We start from the raw sequence: 18,703 nt of genomic DNA on the forward strand, positions 1-18,703 counted from the left end.
CTTGCTTTCCCCTACAGTTTGCTTGTATTTTTCTCCCATAAATAACTACAAAATACGATACAGCTGATTAATTTTCATGACGACCTGGACAGTTGAAGGTTCAGGAACTGACTCCGCAGCGCAATAGTTTTGTTGTTGTTGTTGTTTTTTCTGATACTGGAACTTCATGCCTCAGTTTTCCTCTTAGTACAATGAGAAGGGAGGGAGAGACAGAGAAGCAGGATTTCTAAGAAAGATAACCAAGTTTATTTATCAGGGAAACACTACTCCCTTCTGCTTGATTCTGAATTCTTGAAAAAGGGAGAAAGCCAGCTATTTCTTCTTATCTCTCTGTGAGTTTGCTTTTCCTCTTTCTGCCTCAGTTCTTTCGTCTATAAAATGGGCTGGATGAATACAATACACTTAAGAAGGTGTCAGAATTTGTACTTAAATGTGAAAAAGCACTGCTTCTCATTTGGAAGGATTACGATGAGACACAGTGAACCTTATGACTAAGTGAGTTCGTTCTAAACGACATTCGGTGATTGACTCGGAGACTGGAAAGCTTCTGGTGTCTGACTGGCCTTACAAGGAAAGAAACCCAAGGCACCTTAAGGATGTCCTGAGTCCTGTGGCAACAGCTGGACGGCTCCTGGCCTGGAATTGCTCACAAGGCTCTCCTTACACAACTACCCTCTTTGTTGTTTTCCTTTCTCAGTTTCTCAGCCTCTGTAACGTCTTCCTCCTTCTCCACCCCACATACACTGCAGGACTTTTTTGCATCACCTCTTACCCATTTTTATGAAAGTGTTCTGAACATAGACAGCTCTTGTACATTTATTTGTTGTTCATCCACCTTCAAACACTTCTTTGATACAGTAATTGTCGCGTTGCTGGCTGTCCTGAGCTGCTGAACCCCGTGCTAACCTGCTGTTTGAGAACTCCTCACAATGACAGTCTTCCGTGAATCACAACAAATATCCCGATGATGGCTACAACAATGGGAGGGAAGGGAATAGTCACCTCTCTTTTCTCCCACAGTGAAAGAATAACCTGGCCAGAAAGGGAGGGCTAAATCGGGTCCCGGGCTCTTTTGTACACGGCTACTGATGGAGTCTGGAACTGGACTGCAGACCTGCTAGCGACAGCTAACTGGTTAGCCACTCCCAGCACCCGTGAGCATTCCTAATGCCTTAATGTAGGCCTGAGAATGAGGGAAAAATAGCTTCAGGAAGAACATATTATTTTCTTGGCCTATAAAACATGCACAGGCTTTCCAATGCTCCTGGTGGCCTTTCTTTTGAGATTTTACTTTCCTAAGAAAATGTTTTCTTTCAGGCTTATTGGTTGGCGAGTGATAATTCTGCATGGCAACATTAAAAGCACAGCTGAAATTCATTAATATTAAGAAAAGACTCGTTTGCATATTGTTTCCCTCGTATAGAGAGGAGGAATTCATAAGATTTTATAGGGATTCATTTGCAACCAACTGGAATCAGCAACCTGAAAAGCTTTCCTCTTGTTGGGGAGTGGTGGGGTAGGGAGGGAGTCTTTACCTTTTGTCATCCTTGTACCATTGGAATTCTGCCGAGGGAACTGCTGAGGCTTCACACTGCAGTGTCCCCTTTTGTCCTACGGGAACGCCTGTACCCTTAGCTTCTGAAATGTATGGCGGATCTGCAGAGAGAAGATGTCCTGTAGCATTTTAAACTGCATTCTGAAATGAGGCAGACGGCCTCAGTCACTGATTTTGTTTTCCAGTCCCTGCTCTACCTCTGCTTTCTTGAGCTGATGAATTGCTATACAAATTGTGCCAGAGAATGAAACCATTCAGTGTTGTTCTAAGGAAAAGCTGGGTCTCCCTAGCATGTATTGCTCCTGTTCCCCTCCATACAGAAGTGGAAAGACCAGGTATTTAGGCATATTTCCTGTTTAAACTTTTTAACTTGCATAGGATAATGCCAACCCATCAAGTCCACACTCCACGGGCTGACAGTCAGAACCTTTAATCAGCTGTACAGAATTGCTGCACACTAGGTTCTTGCCAGAGTACATACCCTCGAACTATTCAATTCCCATCAAAAGCTTAGTTGCAAGAAATAATATTCATGGAGAATTTCCTGAAGGATACTCAGATCACTCATTCTTTTAGGTATTCTAAAACGGATTCCTGAATCAAGCCAGACCAAACGAGACCTATATACTTGGCCAGCATTCATTTGAAGTCTTTACCTAACTACCCTTGACAATTCCAACAGTTTGCATTGAAGTACATTATGAAAAACAGCCATAATAAACTTACCATTCTATTTATGGTCGAAATATCATATTGATGTTGTTGACAACAACTATAGAACTCTATTTGTGGAGATCCTAAGAGAAATCTCTCTTGGGTACCAGGAAAAGCAGTGTTTCTCCCAAGCAACTAGTTTGCTTTTATCTATGGACATAAACCTTAAAGCAGATGATGTGTCTCTTTTTTTTAGCAACTCAAAGCCAAACTCTGGACCCACATCTAATCCCCTTGTGGTATATATTTCATGCACTGATTCATCCCTGGCTTTCACTTATTTTCCTAAATATGTTTTCCCTTTGCTTACATTTCCTTCTTTTTTAGGTTAATCTTTATTAACTGTAAGTCATCCTAAAATTTGCGGTAGGTACAAAAAATGGTAGCATTGTTATGTCTATTTCCTTGCTTCTTAAATTGCTTTGCATTAATTAGGTTCAAATTGTAACAGAAAGCAAAATTTTAAAGGAAAGAATGAGTAACAACATATACAATATTCCTCCTCTACCTCCAACCCACCCAAGTCTTGAAAAAGAAAGGCTTCTTGTCTGCTGGTTTAGTTCTTCTATTCAGTCGTAAGACTTCCTGGAATGGGCACAGCAGAGAAAACTTTCAAAATGTCATAGAGAACTGAGTCAATGTACATAATGAGGAATCAAGAGGGGAAAGGGTGAGAGAAAGGTGGGAAAGTTGAGTAGAATCAATGTCAGAGACAATTTGGAAGGTCAATAAGGAAGAAGGAGAGGTCCAGTGGCCTCCAAACTTTTGGATTCTGTACCTCTATTAGTCAAAATCAGGTTTCAAGGTACACTCTCTATGTATATGTTTATCTATATTTAAATTATGAAGGTATACTATGTACATCAACATATATAATTGTAAAAGGATGAAATAAATTAAATATACTATAAATAGAAATTGTAATATTTCCCTTATACACCTGGCTTTTTTGCTCCCTATTATGGAGATGACTGTCTAGAGAGTGAGAAGCTTGGGGACACTATGAGTAAAGTATGGGAAAAATGGGGATTCAAAGACAAGTTCATATAAATTATGCATTGAATGCCATTTAATGATCTTCCAGGAATATAAGTCAAGTTTGGGATTATATTAATTTACTTTAAACTACAATTTTTTTTTAACTACAGTTTGGAATTGTTGCTCTTGAAAGCAGGGAATGGACAACGATCCTGCATTATTTGCTGTCCTGAGTAGGCAGTTGGCTCTGCCATCAGCTCTTTGTTGTGGCCAGCCTCATATGTACGCAGGATGGGGGTTCGTGGGACCACTTACAGTTCACGGTGACCTTTACTCTCCGTACCACTGGTGCAGCCACATCATTGGAGGCGCTGCACTCATAGTCCCCCGATTGCTCCCGCGTGATGCCCTGGATTTCCAAATATTCATCTTCACTCACAAAGCCCACAGCTGCAGGAGACGGGGTGGTGATTAGGAGAAAAAACACCAAAGGTACATACTTAGAAAAGAAAGAATAAAATGGTTACGTCTGCAGAGAATCGTGCCACTTCTACGTTCAGATTCTTAGGAACTATGCTGAACCTCCCGCCCCTGCTCTTCCACCGCTTCCATCGCCAACGTTTCCTTAGTTCCCCAGTGGACCAGCTGACATGTTTGTGTTCCGACCTGGACTAAGCACAGTGCCTAGACAATTACTGGTTCTCCATACGTGATTAATAATCTTGACATTTACACTCTCTGAATCTTACCAAGCAGTCAGGCTCCGGGATCTGAGTTAGGCACTGTAGGAGACTTAACTCTTTATGATCTCAAGATATCCTTTAGACTGAACCTCGAAGTGTAGAGTTGATGGCTGCATCCCAGACCACAAATCAATTAAAAGTACCACACTAGCAGTTACACACACACACACACACGCCACAAAAGGCAGTGGAAACATTAATAAAATAAGTTTAAATTTCTGTTTTTAGATTTAGACACTCAATTAGATAAGCAGAAATCAATTTTCTAACTTCGAAATGCTAGAGCTCTTGGGTACAAGATCCTGAAGAAAGATAACAACGGAGACTCTACACTCTAACAACAAACACAGCAGAAAGTACAGACCAAGAAGACATGGCTGCAAATCTCGCTCTGTCAGTTCACCATCCTGAGACTCAGTTTCTCTATTGAAAAATTATGAATCATAATAATAGCATTCCACCTACTGGACTTCTTCCCTGAGGTCTGGCCACGAGCATTCAATCACGGAACGACCGTGACATTACAGCCTAGAAGGCGGATTTCACTGTTTGTGCCCGTCCTCTCCCTGAGCTTCAGCCTCCTTGTGGAGAGACGGTGGACAACAAAAGGAACTGCTCATGTCCCAGGATTATCCTGCCTCCTCTGTGAATGTGAAGCGAAGATAATTAGCCTGATGATACATTTTATCATGTAAACTGGGATACTTTTAAGAGTAAAAGAGGGTGCTATTAATAGTTACTATGGGACAACAAGCATAAATTGAGACTCTCTTTGGCAATTGAGAGACATTTTCTCAGGCATAATATACATATAAACTTCATACCTCACAGGGTTGTTTGAAGTTACAGATGAAAAAAATATACAGGAAAGCACTTTGAAAACTCTCATGTGCTGCTCACCTTTTGCCTTAGTTAGCAATCCTGTAATCTGCCTGGAGGCACAGACTCAGGTGGAGTGAAGCTTTACTAACATGAGTGGCCCCACATGAGTGGAAAGAGAAGAAAGGCGCATTTCTCTCCAGGTGATAAAACCCCTCCATAACGCCACATCTATCTGCTGATCCAAAGCACGAAAAGGATAAGAGTAAGAAAGTAGCATAATACAAAGAATGATATATGTGGTATGTGAGTTATGGTTGTATGTATACTGTGACATTGTTAAAGTAACCATTTTTCTCAAGATAACAGTAGGATTAACAATGACAACAATAACAAAACAACTATCCTGTAAAGAAGGGCCTAACTCTGCCACCACTCCTTGTTCCTGATAAGTCTGTGCCACCATGTAGTCATAAGCCCAATCTGAGCATTTCCTTATGTATCTTCATGCCATACGGAACTGACAGTATATATGTGCAGAAACTCTCGTAACCCTACTACCTACAGAAGAGCAAAGGAACGGCCTGTATCTGTCACAGCAAGCAAGCAAGAGCTATTCAATTCACAGGAAGAACCAGGGACATGTTAATAAGTAGAAAACAGGGCCCAAAATCCAGGATATGGAGAGGACAATCAACATTAACCCATACTGAGTCACAGTTCCAACCCCTAAGAAACTTCTAATTGTCACAGTAGTCTTTACTATTACTATTGTCTAACCATCTTTAGTGGAAAAAGTACTAAACTTGATTTGAGGAAGGGTGGAGGAAATGAGGAGAAAAGGTTTAAATGAAGAATTTGTGATTTCTTTTATGTTGTCATTGTTTATTTGCTACCAACCTCAAGCCTACATTTGTCAGATCTTTCCCTGCTAGAATGCTATAATTACTGTGCAAAGCATCTCAGAGACCAGTGTCACACTTAATATTCCCATTAATTTTAAATGGTAGTCCTTGGTACATATGTGTGGCAATTGGTGTCATATTTTAATTAGGCTTGCCCTACACCATCTGAAATTAATAATAGCTCAAATTACCAGTGTAATTCATAAATTAACAGTGCTGGAGCATTAGGAAATAAATTAGCTCTGGACAGCTGTTTCTGGATTGAGCTCCAGTGTCGGAGCAGTGACTGGTAGGACCTCAGAGCTCCTGGGAGGCTGTGCATTACACCACCAAAGCAGGGAAACAAAGAGACACAGGGTTCTCTGGGTCTCTTGTTTCTTCTATCCAACTAGAGACCATGCATCTGTTTGAATTCTACCATCCAAATATGTTTCTGTGTGACCGCAGTAAGGTTTCCAGTGACCAAGCTTGGATGAGCTTGTTACATGGACATCTAAATGGAGAAGCAAGTTGGGGGATGACAGTCATAGCCTGAAGTGCAAGTACACAAATATTAGGGTAATCACAATCAAGAACTCATCAAGTGTTATGTGGGGACGTGTGTATTAGCATATGTGTAATTTCATATATTAACATCAGGCAATCTTATGCAGGGAAGGAAGTTGGGTGGCTTAAGATTTGTGGAAGGCATATGTTCTCCACTGATCCAGAGGGAGGGAACCCTTAAGTCATCCTGCGAAAATCAATGAAAATGAATTTTACTATCATGTGTTCCCAAGACCAAATGTAGAATTATAGAAAAACCACAATGACTCCATTGCTCACCAATTATTATATGTACACTTTCCTATTAAATTGGGTAAGGTATATGAAAATTAATTTGCACGTAGTGAAATGCTTTTATACATTTTAGCTTTCATTGTCATTATTTTCACCTTCCTCCTCATGTACTATTTCTCTACCAGAAGCATACAGGGCAAAACCAGAGAGGCAGAAACCAGTGCACACGTAACAAGGAACCACTTGAAATAGATTCCTATAGGTGTGGCTTAAAACAAACAAACAAACAACAACCAAAAAACCTACTAAACTGAAATCTGAATTTATAGATTTAATGATTCAAGGAAAGTTTTCCTCTAACAGTATTTGTACTCTGGGTATAAAATGATCAATGCTTTATCACTCCTATGAAGAACTTGCAAAGGATATTGATGGGGAAAAAAAACAGATCAACAGAGCAGACTTTTTAAAGTGCTAAAGGAAATTCATGGTTAACAGATATCAGTGGGAAAGAGGAAAATCGCTTGATAAAATCCAACGAAAAGAAAGTCTTCATGGTCAACAGCTTCTCATTTATAAATTTTTCTTTTCTAAAGAAAATGCATCCTTGGGTGGAAAGGACACACTCATCTTCCTAAAATATCCTCGTCATCATGTCACACCTCTTCAGACACTAAACTGGCTCCCTATTTTCTGTAACATCAAACTCCAACTCCACTGCCTTATCAAAGGACTTCATAAAGTAGCCCCAATCTACTCATCCAGGTTTACCTCCCATTAGTGCCGTGAGGAAGGCAACAGATCATCATGGTAAAAAGCAAGAGTTTGGGATCAGACACATCCAGCCCTCTACCTTCAAGATGCATGATGTAAGTTGCCTAACTCCTCTGCACCACCATTTCTTCATCTCTACAACTCAGTTAGAATAATATTACCTACCTCTAGGGTTGCTTTGAAGATGGAATGCAGCTGGAACAGTGAAAGGCAAGTGATAAGTTTTTATAGGTGTTAGCCACTATAATCATCATTATCATCGCCACCACCACTACTACAATTCTGAAGCCAGACCACACTATTTTTCATCTTGGACCAACATGATTATTCCCTTTTCATAGATTGCTTCTATCACTTAGAAAGCTATGTTTTTCTGTCATCGAAGCAAACACCACCTAGCTTTCAAATTCTAATTCTTCCATGAAAACTACCTGGTATGGGTTGAATTGTGGCCCCCCAGAATGATATATTGAAGCCCTAACCATCAGCACCTCAGAATGTGACCTTATTTGGAAATAGGGTCTTTACAGAGGTACTCAAATTAAAATGAACTATTAGGGTGGGCCCTAATTCAATGTGACTGATGTCCTTATAAAAAGGACACAGACAGACATGCGCAGAGAGAAGACGGTGTGAAGATGCCCAGGAAGAAGACGGCCATGTGACCGCAGTGATGCGTCTACAAGCCAAGGAAAGCCATGGATTGCCGGCAAACACCAGAAGCTAGAAGACACAAAGTAAGATTCTCCTCTGTAGTTGTCAGGGAGAACACAGACCAGCTGACATCTTGATTTTGGACTTCTAGCTTTCAGAACTGTGAGACAAGGCAGTCCTGTTGTTTAAGCCACTTAGGTATTGGTACTTTGTTACGGCAGCCTTTGGAAACTAATACACTCTTGTCTACCTCCTAACTTTCACGGCCTGCGGCTATCCTGCACTCTTGTTGCACATAGAGCTCATCTAGTTTTTAAAATCATAAAAGAATTAAACTAAAGAGCTTAAAGGGACATTAATGGTTATAAAATTCTATAGTTTCTATGCTAGGACATAGTCTGACTTCAGTAGAACTCCCTAGAATAGTTGTTTAAATATAGATTTCTAGATCCCACCCATACCTACTAAATCAGAATCTCCTGGCATGGAGAGTTTTAAAAATTTTACCAGGAAATTCTCATGTATAGCCAAGTTTGGAAATTAGCGATTTTGCTTAATCCCTGTATTTTTAACAGGGGAAACTGAAATTTGAGGAATCCATGTCTGGTTAGTGACAGAACACGCCAGGTCTCTTGATGTCCAACCCACAGCTCCTGCAACTGTAATAGCATTTTCTAATGGTTGTTTTATGCTATATGCACTGTCTTAATTTCCAGTGCCATTGAAACTCTTGACAGCAGGGACTGAGTCTTGGACATCTCTGGCTCTCAAGACACCTAGGAAAGTAGTTTACATAATTTGAAATTTGTCAGCTTTTTATTAATAAACCGATTGACTGATAGATTCAGAACTACAAGCTGAATTCAATTAAAAAAAAAAAAGGTCAGGGACTCCACATAGCTCACCCAATCCTCATGTGGCTCTATTCCCAAGACAGTGCCACTCTGGTATTGTTCCTAGCATAATATTTGTATTTCCTGACTTTAAAAAATATCACTATTAGTGTTCTAACAGAACAGATTTTCTGTAAATATGTGATTTTAAAAGGTTTATTGAGTGTTTAGTATAATTTATATTTAGTCTTGGGGCCAGTTATTTCCTCAGGGGAATGCATCCTTAATTTAAAAATGTAGATCAATAAGGAAGTATGACTTATCTAACAGAATTTGTTTTACAGGCAACTTTTCAGAAACACAGCTATTTCATTAAGTGGAATCTGACAACTCAAGCAGTGAAATGCAGCAAGTTGGAAACGTGATCACACCTGCCCCCAAATCCCCAAAGGAGCTTCATGTTGTCCTAAGGGTTGAGCTCAGCAGTTCACAGCCAATCGAAGACAAGAACTGCCCTGCGTAAGTAACATCCCTTGGGAAAAGAAACCCAAGTTTCCGAGTTCATAGATTGAGTGTTAAAAACCTTTATAACTGAAAATAATAATAGCCACAACTATCATTTTTATCACACCCAAGAATAAGCTTGTCAGGAGAACAGCTTTAGCTATTGGAGAGGAGAGGACACAGCTGTCTCCTTGCTTAATATTTTTATGGCATATATACCAGCTGAGATAAAAATCATTGGACCTCAGAAATCAAAAAAATATAGAACATAGAATTGCAGAATTTGAGAGTTGGAAGGCATTATTTTTAAAATTTAGTTCAAATACCGTGACTAGTCTAGTACTAGACTAGGACTTGCCATTCACTGGTCTCTCCCTCTCGGTTTGCATCAGGATATTCCTGTTAAACTCAGACTGGGCTTCAGCGACAGCTGTTTTCAGGAAAGGTCAGCTGGTGTCCCTCCAGGTGCCTTTATTATGAATTGATCAGCACGGGAGGCTTTGTGTTTTTGATGGAGGAAGACACGGTTTTGTTCAGATGCTGGGAGTCCGATGGACGAGAACAATGTGACAGCAGTGTGGTTACTGTTCCTCAACGCCAACCCCTGCAAGCCAGGGAGACTGATTTGAGGTCTGATGGAGAAAGTGGTGAGGGCCAGAAACCACAGGAGATGTGTTCACGAGAGACGGAAGAGGTGGGCAGCGCTGCTGAGAGGTCCAGTCCACTGGACACCTGCCAGTGGCCTGGGGAAGGCCTTCCTCATGCCCTGCCATCTGAGAACCGAGTGCAGCCTGGACCTGTGAGAGCACAGCCAGCAAACATGCAGCACAGAGCGCATCCTCTGTGCCAGCAGAGGCAACGTGGAGGGGCTTCATCAAGGGGGGAGAGGGGAGGAATGTGAGAAGTCTTGTATTTGAGTGCATGGTAAGGACTCCAGGAACCAACCAGAGGAAACTCCGAGGTAAAGCTGAGGGTGTCCAGGCATGCAGATGGGTCCTAAGAGCCATATTAACAGGGCATTGATGCAATCCTGGTGCTTATGGATCAGGCTGGGAACACGTGAGCTACACACAAAATCCAGACAGCAATATCTGCTATAACAGGGTGAGACTGTCACTGTTTAAAAGCATCACCAAACATGACATCAATTTTGAATTATCTATACAAAATAGCTTCTGAGGGTCTGATACTAGGCTGGAGCAAAATGGCTGCAGAGTTGATTGTGGCGATCCGCACCTCTTGCCCTGACTGCCCTGAGGCTGCACTGAGTCCCAATGCCCTCACACTGGGCCCTGCAGGAGGTGCTAGCTGATGGTTCACTTCTTCGTGCTTCAGATTCCTCTTCTGTAAAGTGGGGAAAATAACACTATATTGTAAGGTTACTGTGAGTATTAAATTAGCAAATGTGTTTAAAGTACTTAGAACACAGTAGGCTCTGAATAAACGGTAGCTACCGAACCACTATTCTTACTGATACCACAACTACGTGTGAACACATTTTAATATACACGATCCTTGGGCCGGCCCCGTGGCTTAGTGGTTAAGTGCGTGCGCTCCGCTACTGGCGGCCGGGTTCGGTTCCCGGGGGCGGACCGGCGCACCGCTCGTCCGGCCATGCTGAGGCCGCGTCCCACATACAGCAACTAGAAGGAGGTGCAGCTATGACATACGACTATCTACTGGGGCTTTGGGGGGGAAAAAAAAAGAGGAGGGTTGGTGATAGATATTAGCTCAGAGCCAGTCTTCCTCAGCAAAAAGAGGAGGATTAGCACGGATGTTAGCTCAGGGCTGATCTTCCTCACAAAATAAATAAATAAATAAATAAATAAATAATAATATACACGATCCTTAATACAAGAAAAATCTCAACGCAAGAAATGAAAGAATAATCAGATTTCTGCTTTTCTAGTAAAAATTTATTGATAATAAACTTTATAAAGGATTCACCACAGATCCTTTAACTAGAAAGTTCTACTCCCTTCACATAAAATAGGATTTGATTTACAATGGATACAATTTCTCAGTCATTTCTCCTAAGAAAGCAGATACAGTTGGGTAGCTCATGTGAGACCTGCTGAGGTCTCAAGAAATGTCTCTAATTTCACAACTAAGAATAAAGAGATATCAATATATTTTATACTATTTTTTCTCCTTGACCTTTCCTTTGAACACAGATAGCATGGCTGGCAGAAGGTGAGTCTGATGATCTCTCTGAGAATGAGCTGATTTATAAGATCTCTTTCAGAAAAAAATTCCAGAGGCCCAAACTTGCTTTGGCTTGTCATAGCACTGAGGTACAGCCTCAAATAGTCAATGAGAAAATGACTTTTTGTATCAAACATAGGTACCATCTTTGGGGAATGGACCAGGCTGAATTGTTCTAAATAGCTGGCTTCCATTATATAAGAGGAATCTTCCTTAAACACATTACAATTGGTTGCCAGTGAGCCGGAGGTAGAGGCATAGAGTGTAAAAGGTGTGTGATGTCCCCACACCATTATCTCCCTGCCAGCCTCAGATTGTATCTATTTCATATATTCTCTTCTTAGGCCTGGGAAACTCACCTCATCATTTCCCTCTGCTTTCTGTTAGATACTGAAGATCTGGTTGTTTCCGGGCTCCCCCCGCTTGTCAGAGCTTCTCCCGCACTATGTCCTACACACAAAAATACCATTCCCCAAACAGCTTCAATGTTCTCTGTCCTCTTTGCTTAAGAAGGAAACGCAAGCTGATAGTTTAAAATTAATCCATTAACCTGATTCCATCATAGAGTGATAAATAGAGATCCAATAAAAATATTGCATACTCTGATGCCAAATATAAGCTGCATGTCTGTTCTATCTATCGATCTATCCATCTATATCTATCTATAAAGATAACAGCAAAACACTTAGCATAGATTCTGGCATATATTAAGAATTCATTTGATATTTGAAACTCAATATATGTATACGTTTTAATATGTATGAATATGCATATATAAAATGTAATATATTAACTTAAAGATATATAGAAGGAAAAAAAATTCCCTTAATTTTTTGATTGGGAAATTTTCTGAGAATAATCATTAGCTTTGTATTAAGGAGGAGCTGCAACACAAATGTAATTATATGAGAATGAGCCCTTGTACTCCGTGGAGCCAGGCCCTGTGTATCTCTGAGGCCTATCCCTTCCCTTGATGATATGACACTAGTTTTCACTGCAGATGTGGCTTCAGCACCCGGCTAGGCCCTGGGAGCTGTGCTCTGCTGCATGCCTTTCTGCAAGGGCTGCCGCTTGGTTTTGCGTGCAGACCCTCTATTACAGGTGATGACTAAGTCAGCAAGCACACAGCTGGATGTTTGGAGGTTGCAGCTTGATGTCTGGAAGCTGGATATTTGCAGTAGTACAGCTGATGGCTGCTAAAAAAAATAAAAAAGAAATAAAGAAATCAGCTTTTGATTTGGAAACTCAGCCAATTTGATCTGAAAGACATTGATAGGGGATAAATATAGAACTCCGCAGTGTCATATTACCTCAGTATCTTGGCTGCTTGCTTTCTCTTTTGCTAAATCTCGAGATATAAGCCAGTACTGAGTGCTGAGACATGTGAAGAATTTAATTGCTTTAAAATTCTTTGCCCAGATTAATTCAAGGAGATTAGTTTTACTTGAGAGGCTCCTAACGGTTAAGGCTCTGCTGACACCGCACACCCTCAGGTCAGCAGTCTACTTGCAGTGAGTCACCTTAGTCACCCGCTTCTGGAAAAGCAGAGCAGTCTGTACAGTCAGTCCATGCAGACGCCTTCTAGATTAGGAACAGGAGTTCCTCGTCTAAGAATTGTGGAACTCAATTTTGAACCTCAGGAAATGATGCATGTGTCCATCTGTGCGTGTGTGTGTGTCTGTGCTTTTTCTCTAATGAGCGATCCTACACCCTTCTGAAAAAGGTCTGAAAGGAGCTTAGGATACAAAAAGATTATATCCCCCTTTCTATGCTCCTTTGGTTCGTCCCCCAGTGATGGTGCAGAATCAAATCTCTGTCAACCCCCCAGCCCCACAAAGAAAAAACAGAAAAACTCCTCAAAATACAACTGATGATTGGGAGAAGGACATAACTCTATGAGTAAAGCACCGCTTTGTCTACGTTTCATTACACATTTTGTGGAAAATGGGAAATGAAGTGACGTAAATAATCCTGCTGAGGAACACATACATAGGTCTGAGCTCTTCTTCTTTCACGAAAGGAGGGGAGTTCCGAGTTCTTTTCCCCCCAAGAGTTGGGATGAAAGGAATGAAGTGTTCAGGGTCCTGCCCATTCCCACGGAGACCCACGATCATTGCGGCCTCTGAGATCCTTTACTGCTCCACATTACTCCTTGACATGGTGTCTAAAGGCTCCTTATGAGCTGGCTCTTGTCTACATCACCGGATTCTTCTATTACCAACTTCTTTCTCCCCACACCCAATGGATGCACCAGCAAAGTTCCTAAACAGTAGGCTATTTATCTGTGCCTTTGTACCTTCTCCTTCTCAGCCTGGGATTGAATGACCCTTGTCCACTTTCGAATGTCTATGCATCCTTCAGAACCAACTTAGACATCACTCCTCTGGGAACCTTTTCTTGACACTCAAACTACCTTACCTCCTCTCTACCAATCTATTTTTTTGTTTCTAGTGCTACACTAATCACACTGCATTGTTATGTATTTACATATGTTTACCCCACTGGACTCAAATTTGCAAGAGAAAAGGGACTCTTATTTATCTCTATATCTCCAATATCCATAGCAGTGCTTAACACAGAGAAGGCACTAAATAATCTATGGTCCAAGATTGAATGAATGAACTGAATGCCTATAATTTTGATGGCTGTTCTAGCTGTCATAATGAACAATTTAAAACTTCCTTTGGTGACTTTTAAGAAAACAGCAGACACCTATCTTTTAAGGTTTGTCTTTTTTCCTGATAAAGGGCTGGACACATAAAGAATTTAAACCACTTTTCCTGAGGGGGACTAAAAAAGCCTTCATCAAGCTAGGCCTGGAGTGAATAAGAAAAGAGCCAGGTTTGGCCATCTCCACAAATATCCTTAGTTAAAAGCTCTTGTAGCTAATGTCCCTGCTTCCTCTGAATGAGTTAGGATGCCGCGTGCCCTAATCAGAAGAGTCTCCGAGAGCTTTCTTATGTCATCATCAATCCGGTTGAATTTTTTCTGAGTGGAATCAGCTTGGTGATTCAGCTCTGTCTATATGTAATTAGTGGCGGAATGATTGCAGGGAATGCGATTAGGCTCTTTACCTTCCTGGGACAGGCAGGGAAACAAGTGCTGCCAGCAACACAAAATGGGCCTCAACAGAAGAAGGGGCAGCCTCTGCAGCAGAAACACCAACAGGCACCACAAAGAGCAGCACTATGCAAGGAATGGAAGCTGGCAATTGGGGATGTGGTTTCAAGCAACAGCTGCTTCTGTTCAGAAAATACTGAACTCAGCTTAATAGGGCAATACCATGCTGGAGCATCAGAACCACCGTGAGAAATCCCTATCACCTGCTTCAATAGGCTGGAAGCCTAAAATGCACAAATAGACAGAACATATCTCCCTGTTCTCACACATGTGCTCATGTGACTTCCCTGCCCTCCTTCCTTCTTAGGATCCAGGGGCTTTGCCTGCCACTGACAGTGCTATGTTCTTTCCACCTCTACCTGTCCGCAACTGCTCTACTTAAATTGCACTAACTCCCTCCGCTCTGGTCTTCTTCGAACCTAGTAACTCTCTTCTTTTTACACAATTCCAAGAGATGGGATAAAGGAACATTTTACTTGATCACCAGCTAGAATGTCATTGGTCCTTGAATCGAAAAACTAACAATCTTAACTAATGGACCTCAAGTTATTCTTTATTTCTGTCCTAATTCTCAACTTCAGGAGACTAATTGCTACATCTAAGACTTGACTGGCACCTTTCATGGTGTAGTGGAGAAGTGGGCAGAAGCTCATGAATCAACCAATGGAGTCAGCAGCTGGTAAAGGCAGGGCAGAGAGAGAGAGAGGTACAGAGACAGAAAGACAGAGAGGAAAAGGAGAGGAGAGTGTAAGAGAGCCAGAGCATAAGCAGATGATAAAATTACGTAATCAAACAAAGGAAGCAAGCAGAATACAAGTGTTTGCTAAAGGCAATTATCCAGTTGCTTAGGTAAATCAGAAACTTTTTCCCATGACTACTGTGTTGTCATCAAAGCTCAAAGCCACTGTCACCCTTCTGGGAGTAGTTGGCCATAACCACTCTTTTGTATGAAGCCTGTGGGGACAGCTGGTCTGAACACCACTGGAGCATCCTATGATGCTTTGAAGACCCTAGTATTGGCTTGAGTAACCACTCTTCTCCAAGAGACCCTCATAACCAATCCTCTAGAACAGGGTCATCAAAAGTTTTCAGTAAAAGTCCAAATGGCAAATATTTCAGACCTTGCAGGCCATACAGCCTCTGTAGCAACTACTGATCTCTGTGATGTAGTACAAAAGCAGCCATGGAGAATATGTGAGTAAGCATGGCTGCATTCAAATAAAGCAGTTTTATTTATGGACAATGAAATTTCAATTTCATATAATCTTAATGTGTTCAAAATATTATTCTTCTTTTGATTGATATTCAACTATAAAAACGTAAAAAAACATTCTTAGCTTGCAGGACATACAAAAAAAACAGGTGACAGGCTATGGTTTGCTGACCCCTGATGTACAATTCTACATGTCTCCAGTCACCTCCTATTTCCCATAGTCTCATACCACACTGTTTAATATAATCTCTCACCTGAATCACCTCCACACTCTTCCTATCCTTTCAAAACTCTTCCATTCTGCTTGCTGGAACCTCTATCACATGATCATCAGTAGCTCCCTTATATCCATCCATTCTTCTTGGAGCGATACCTCCCCTCACAGTCATACTGTGTCTGGGAGTCTGGATTCCACCACAGACCTGTCCTGTCAAGTGGAGGCTACTGATTTATTTTATTGTTAGTTGGTATCTTTGTTCTCCAATGAAACTTCTAGACTCCATCTTTTTAAAACCATGCAACTTTGAGGCTTATATCATCAAAATAATTACACACTCCTCTTCCTCACTACATTTCTGCTCTCTGCTGACCTCCTGGCCATTCCTTCCCATTCGGTGAGCACCTTTGGTCTTGGCTTGGAGTCTGCATCTTCATCTCAACTCCTACCATCTTTCTCAGTGACTTTGTTGTCCAGAAACGTAATCTATCAAAAACCTGATTGTCACATTATTGATCCCTTTATCTCCAATGAGTTTTCCTCTGTCACTTCAGTGACCTATGCCACATTCACACCTGGAACTTGTCAGAAACTGTACCACCTCTGAAGTCATGAATTTGAGCATCTCCTTCTACCCATGCCTTCCTATCTTTGCTAAAAAATTTGCTCAGCACTTTATGGAAACAATTATTTTACTTCACTGAGGCGTCAAATCCACTCACCCAACACTTTTTAGTCTTTTTTACTTTTACATCCCTTTTGAAAAACTTAAGATTTTTATGTTCTATCATTGTAATCTCTCGCTGGAAAATACCCACAACTTCTTCATCTCTATCTGTATGTTCAACTAGCCTGAGGAAACTCCACTCAGATAGATCTAAGTATCTGTCTTCTCTATGTTTGCTCTGAGAATATCATGCAAACCAGCAGTTTGGCTTTGCCATACATTCATGACCACCTGCCTCAAATAAGCACTCATCATTGTGCTGGAATTCTACCATGTTTCTCTGATAACTACACTCTCCCACTCTCAAGGTTTATTTTTTCCTTCTTCATTCTCTTCAGACATCTCACTGCCTCATCATCTTCTCCCTCCATCTATGCTACTCTTTGCTGATGATCTTGTCTCATACTTTACTGAGGAGAGAAAAAAAAAACCTAGGAGCCATCAGACAGGCATCACTCTTTTTCTCATGGTCAAATCTGCAAACCTCTACATATATGCTTGTCATCTCATTGTCTCTTAAGTTTTAGAAAACTTGGATTTTATGAGCCATCATTGCAATTCTCACTGGAAGATACCCTCCACTCCTTACCTCTATTCCTGGGTTACACTAGGTATCCAACAGAGCAATTGTCTGTTTCTCCGTACATCAAAAGGCCAATTCCTCCTTTTGATCTATGAATTTCTTCCCTTCTCACCTTTTCAAAGACTTTACTCCATCGGTTACCTTTCTCCTACATCTTCATCTGCTTTTGTTTTACTATATTATTTCCATAAATGTTCTTCTCTTACTGTTTATTTACCTATGCCTCAAAGTTTTTATTATTATTTTTAAACATATCATTCTAGACAGTCACACCAATTGACTTTGCTCAAGAGATAAAAATCAGTTTGCTATCCCAGTCTTAGTTCATACTTGTAATCTACCTAGATATTTTTCACCTTCTAAATGTCTGCCTTAACACACTCCTCTCCACTGACCCCATATTTTACATCCCCTTTTTAGACCCAAGCTTCTTGAAACTGTTGTCCAAATACGCTATCTAGAATTCTTTACCTCGTATTAATACTCTAATCAGTCCAATCTAGCTTCTGCCCACGTCTCTTCACTGAACCTACTCCTACCAGGGTCACTGAATGACTGTCAAGTTGCCAAATTCATTACACACATTTTAGTGTTTTCTTAAGAGACTTCTTAGCAGCAATACACACAGTTGACAACTAACTCCTTTAAACGGCCTTCTCTTGGCTTCTACAATGCCATATTCTCCTAATTATCCATCTACCTCTCTGGATATTCCTTCAAAATCTCCTTTACTGGCTTCTCTTATTTTATCCAACCTCTATGTGTTGGGATTCTTCCAAGCCAGGTCCTAGGCATTCTTTTTTTTTTTTTCTCACTATACAATCATTTCCCAGTTAATGTCATTTATTCCACAGCTTTGAACCTTCAGTTATATGACAATAACTCACAAATTATTATCTCTACCCTACTTATTTTTCATGAGCCCCAGACTCATATATGCAATGGCCTACCTAAAGCAGTCACTTGAAAGTCTCATAGGCATCCCAAATTTGATATGTCCAACAAAGAATTCTTGATTTTCTCCTTCGAACTTTCCTTTCCTTCAGTTTTTCTCTTATTAACAAATGGTATCTTTATTGACCGGATGGCTCAACCCAAAATTCTGCAAGTCATTCTCAACACTTACCATTCCCTGAACACAATACTGAATCAATCACCAATCTTATTGACACTACCTCTGAAATATGTCTTGAATCTATCTTCTATGTATTTTTACCTGTATCACCTTACACATAAGGGACTACTAAACAGCTCTGGGCTTTCTAATTTACAAAGCTTGTTTTCAGATATTATCTATTTTATTTTTTTCAATAATACTGTTAGGTAGGTATGGACATGTGTTCCAGTCAACACATACTCAGTATAAATTGCTATGTGGC

The 18,703-nt window shown here is 40.7% G+C and overlaps 1 protein-coding gene across 2 annotated transcripts in view; it reads right to left on the bottom strand.

Moving 5' to 3' along the window:
* The window catches only part of NTM (neurotrimin), a 396,615-nt gene that overhangs the window by 17,329 nt on the left and 360,583 nt on the right, over window positions 1-18,703 (bottom strand). For both annotated transcript variants that reach the window (XM_058544789.1, XM_058544788.1), the window contains exons 4-5: window positions 3,563-3,697; window positions 1,536-1,656 (exon numbers count right to left, since the gene is read on the bottom strand). In XM_058544789.1, coding sequence (XP_058400772.1) covers window positions 1,536-1,656; window positions 3,563-3,697 — 256 coding nt within the window. The remainder of the gene's footprint in view (window positions 1-1,535; window positions 1,657-3,562; window positions 3,698-18,703) is intronic.

This window comes from Diceros bicornis, chromosome 7 (genome assembly GCF_020826845.1).
Source record: "Diceros bicornis minor isolate mBicDic1 chromosome 7, mDicBic1.mat.cur, whole genome shotgun sequence".
Classification (NCBI taxonomy): domain Eukaryota; kingdom Metazoa; phylum Chordata; class Mammalia; order Perissodactyla; family Rhinocerotidae; genus Diceros; species Diceros bicornis.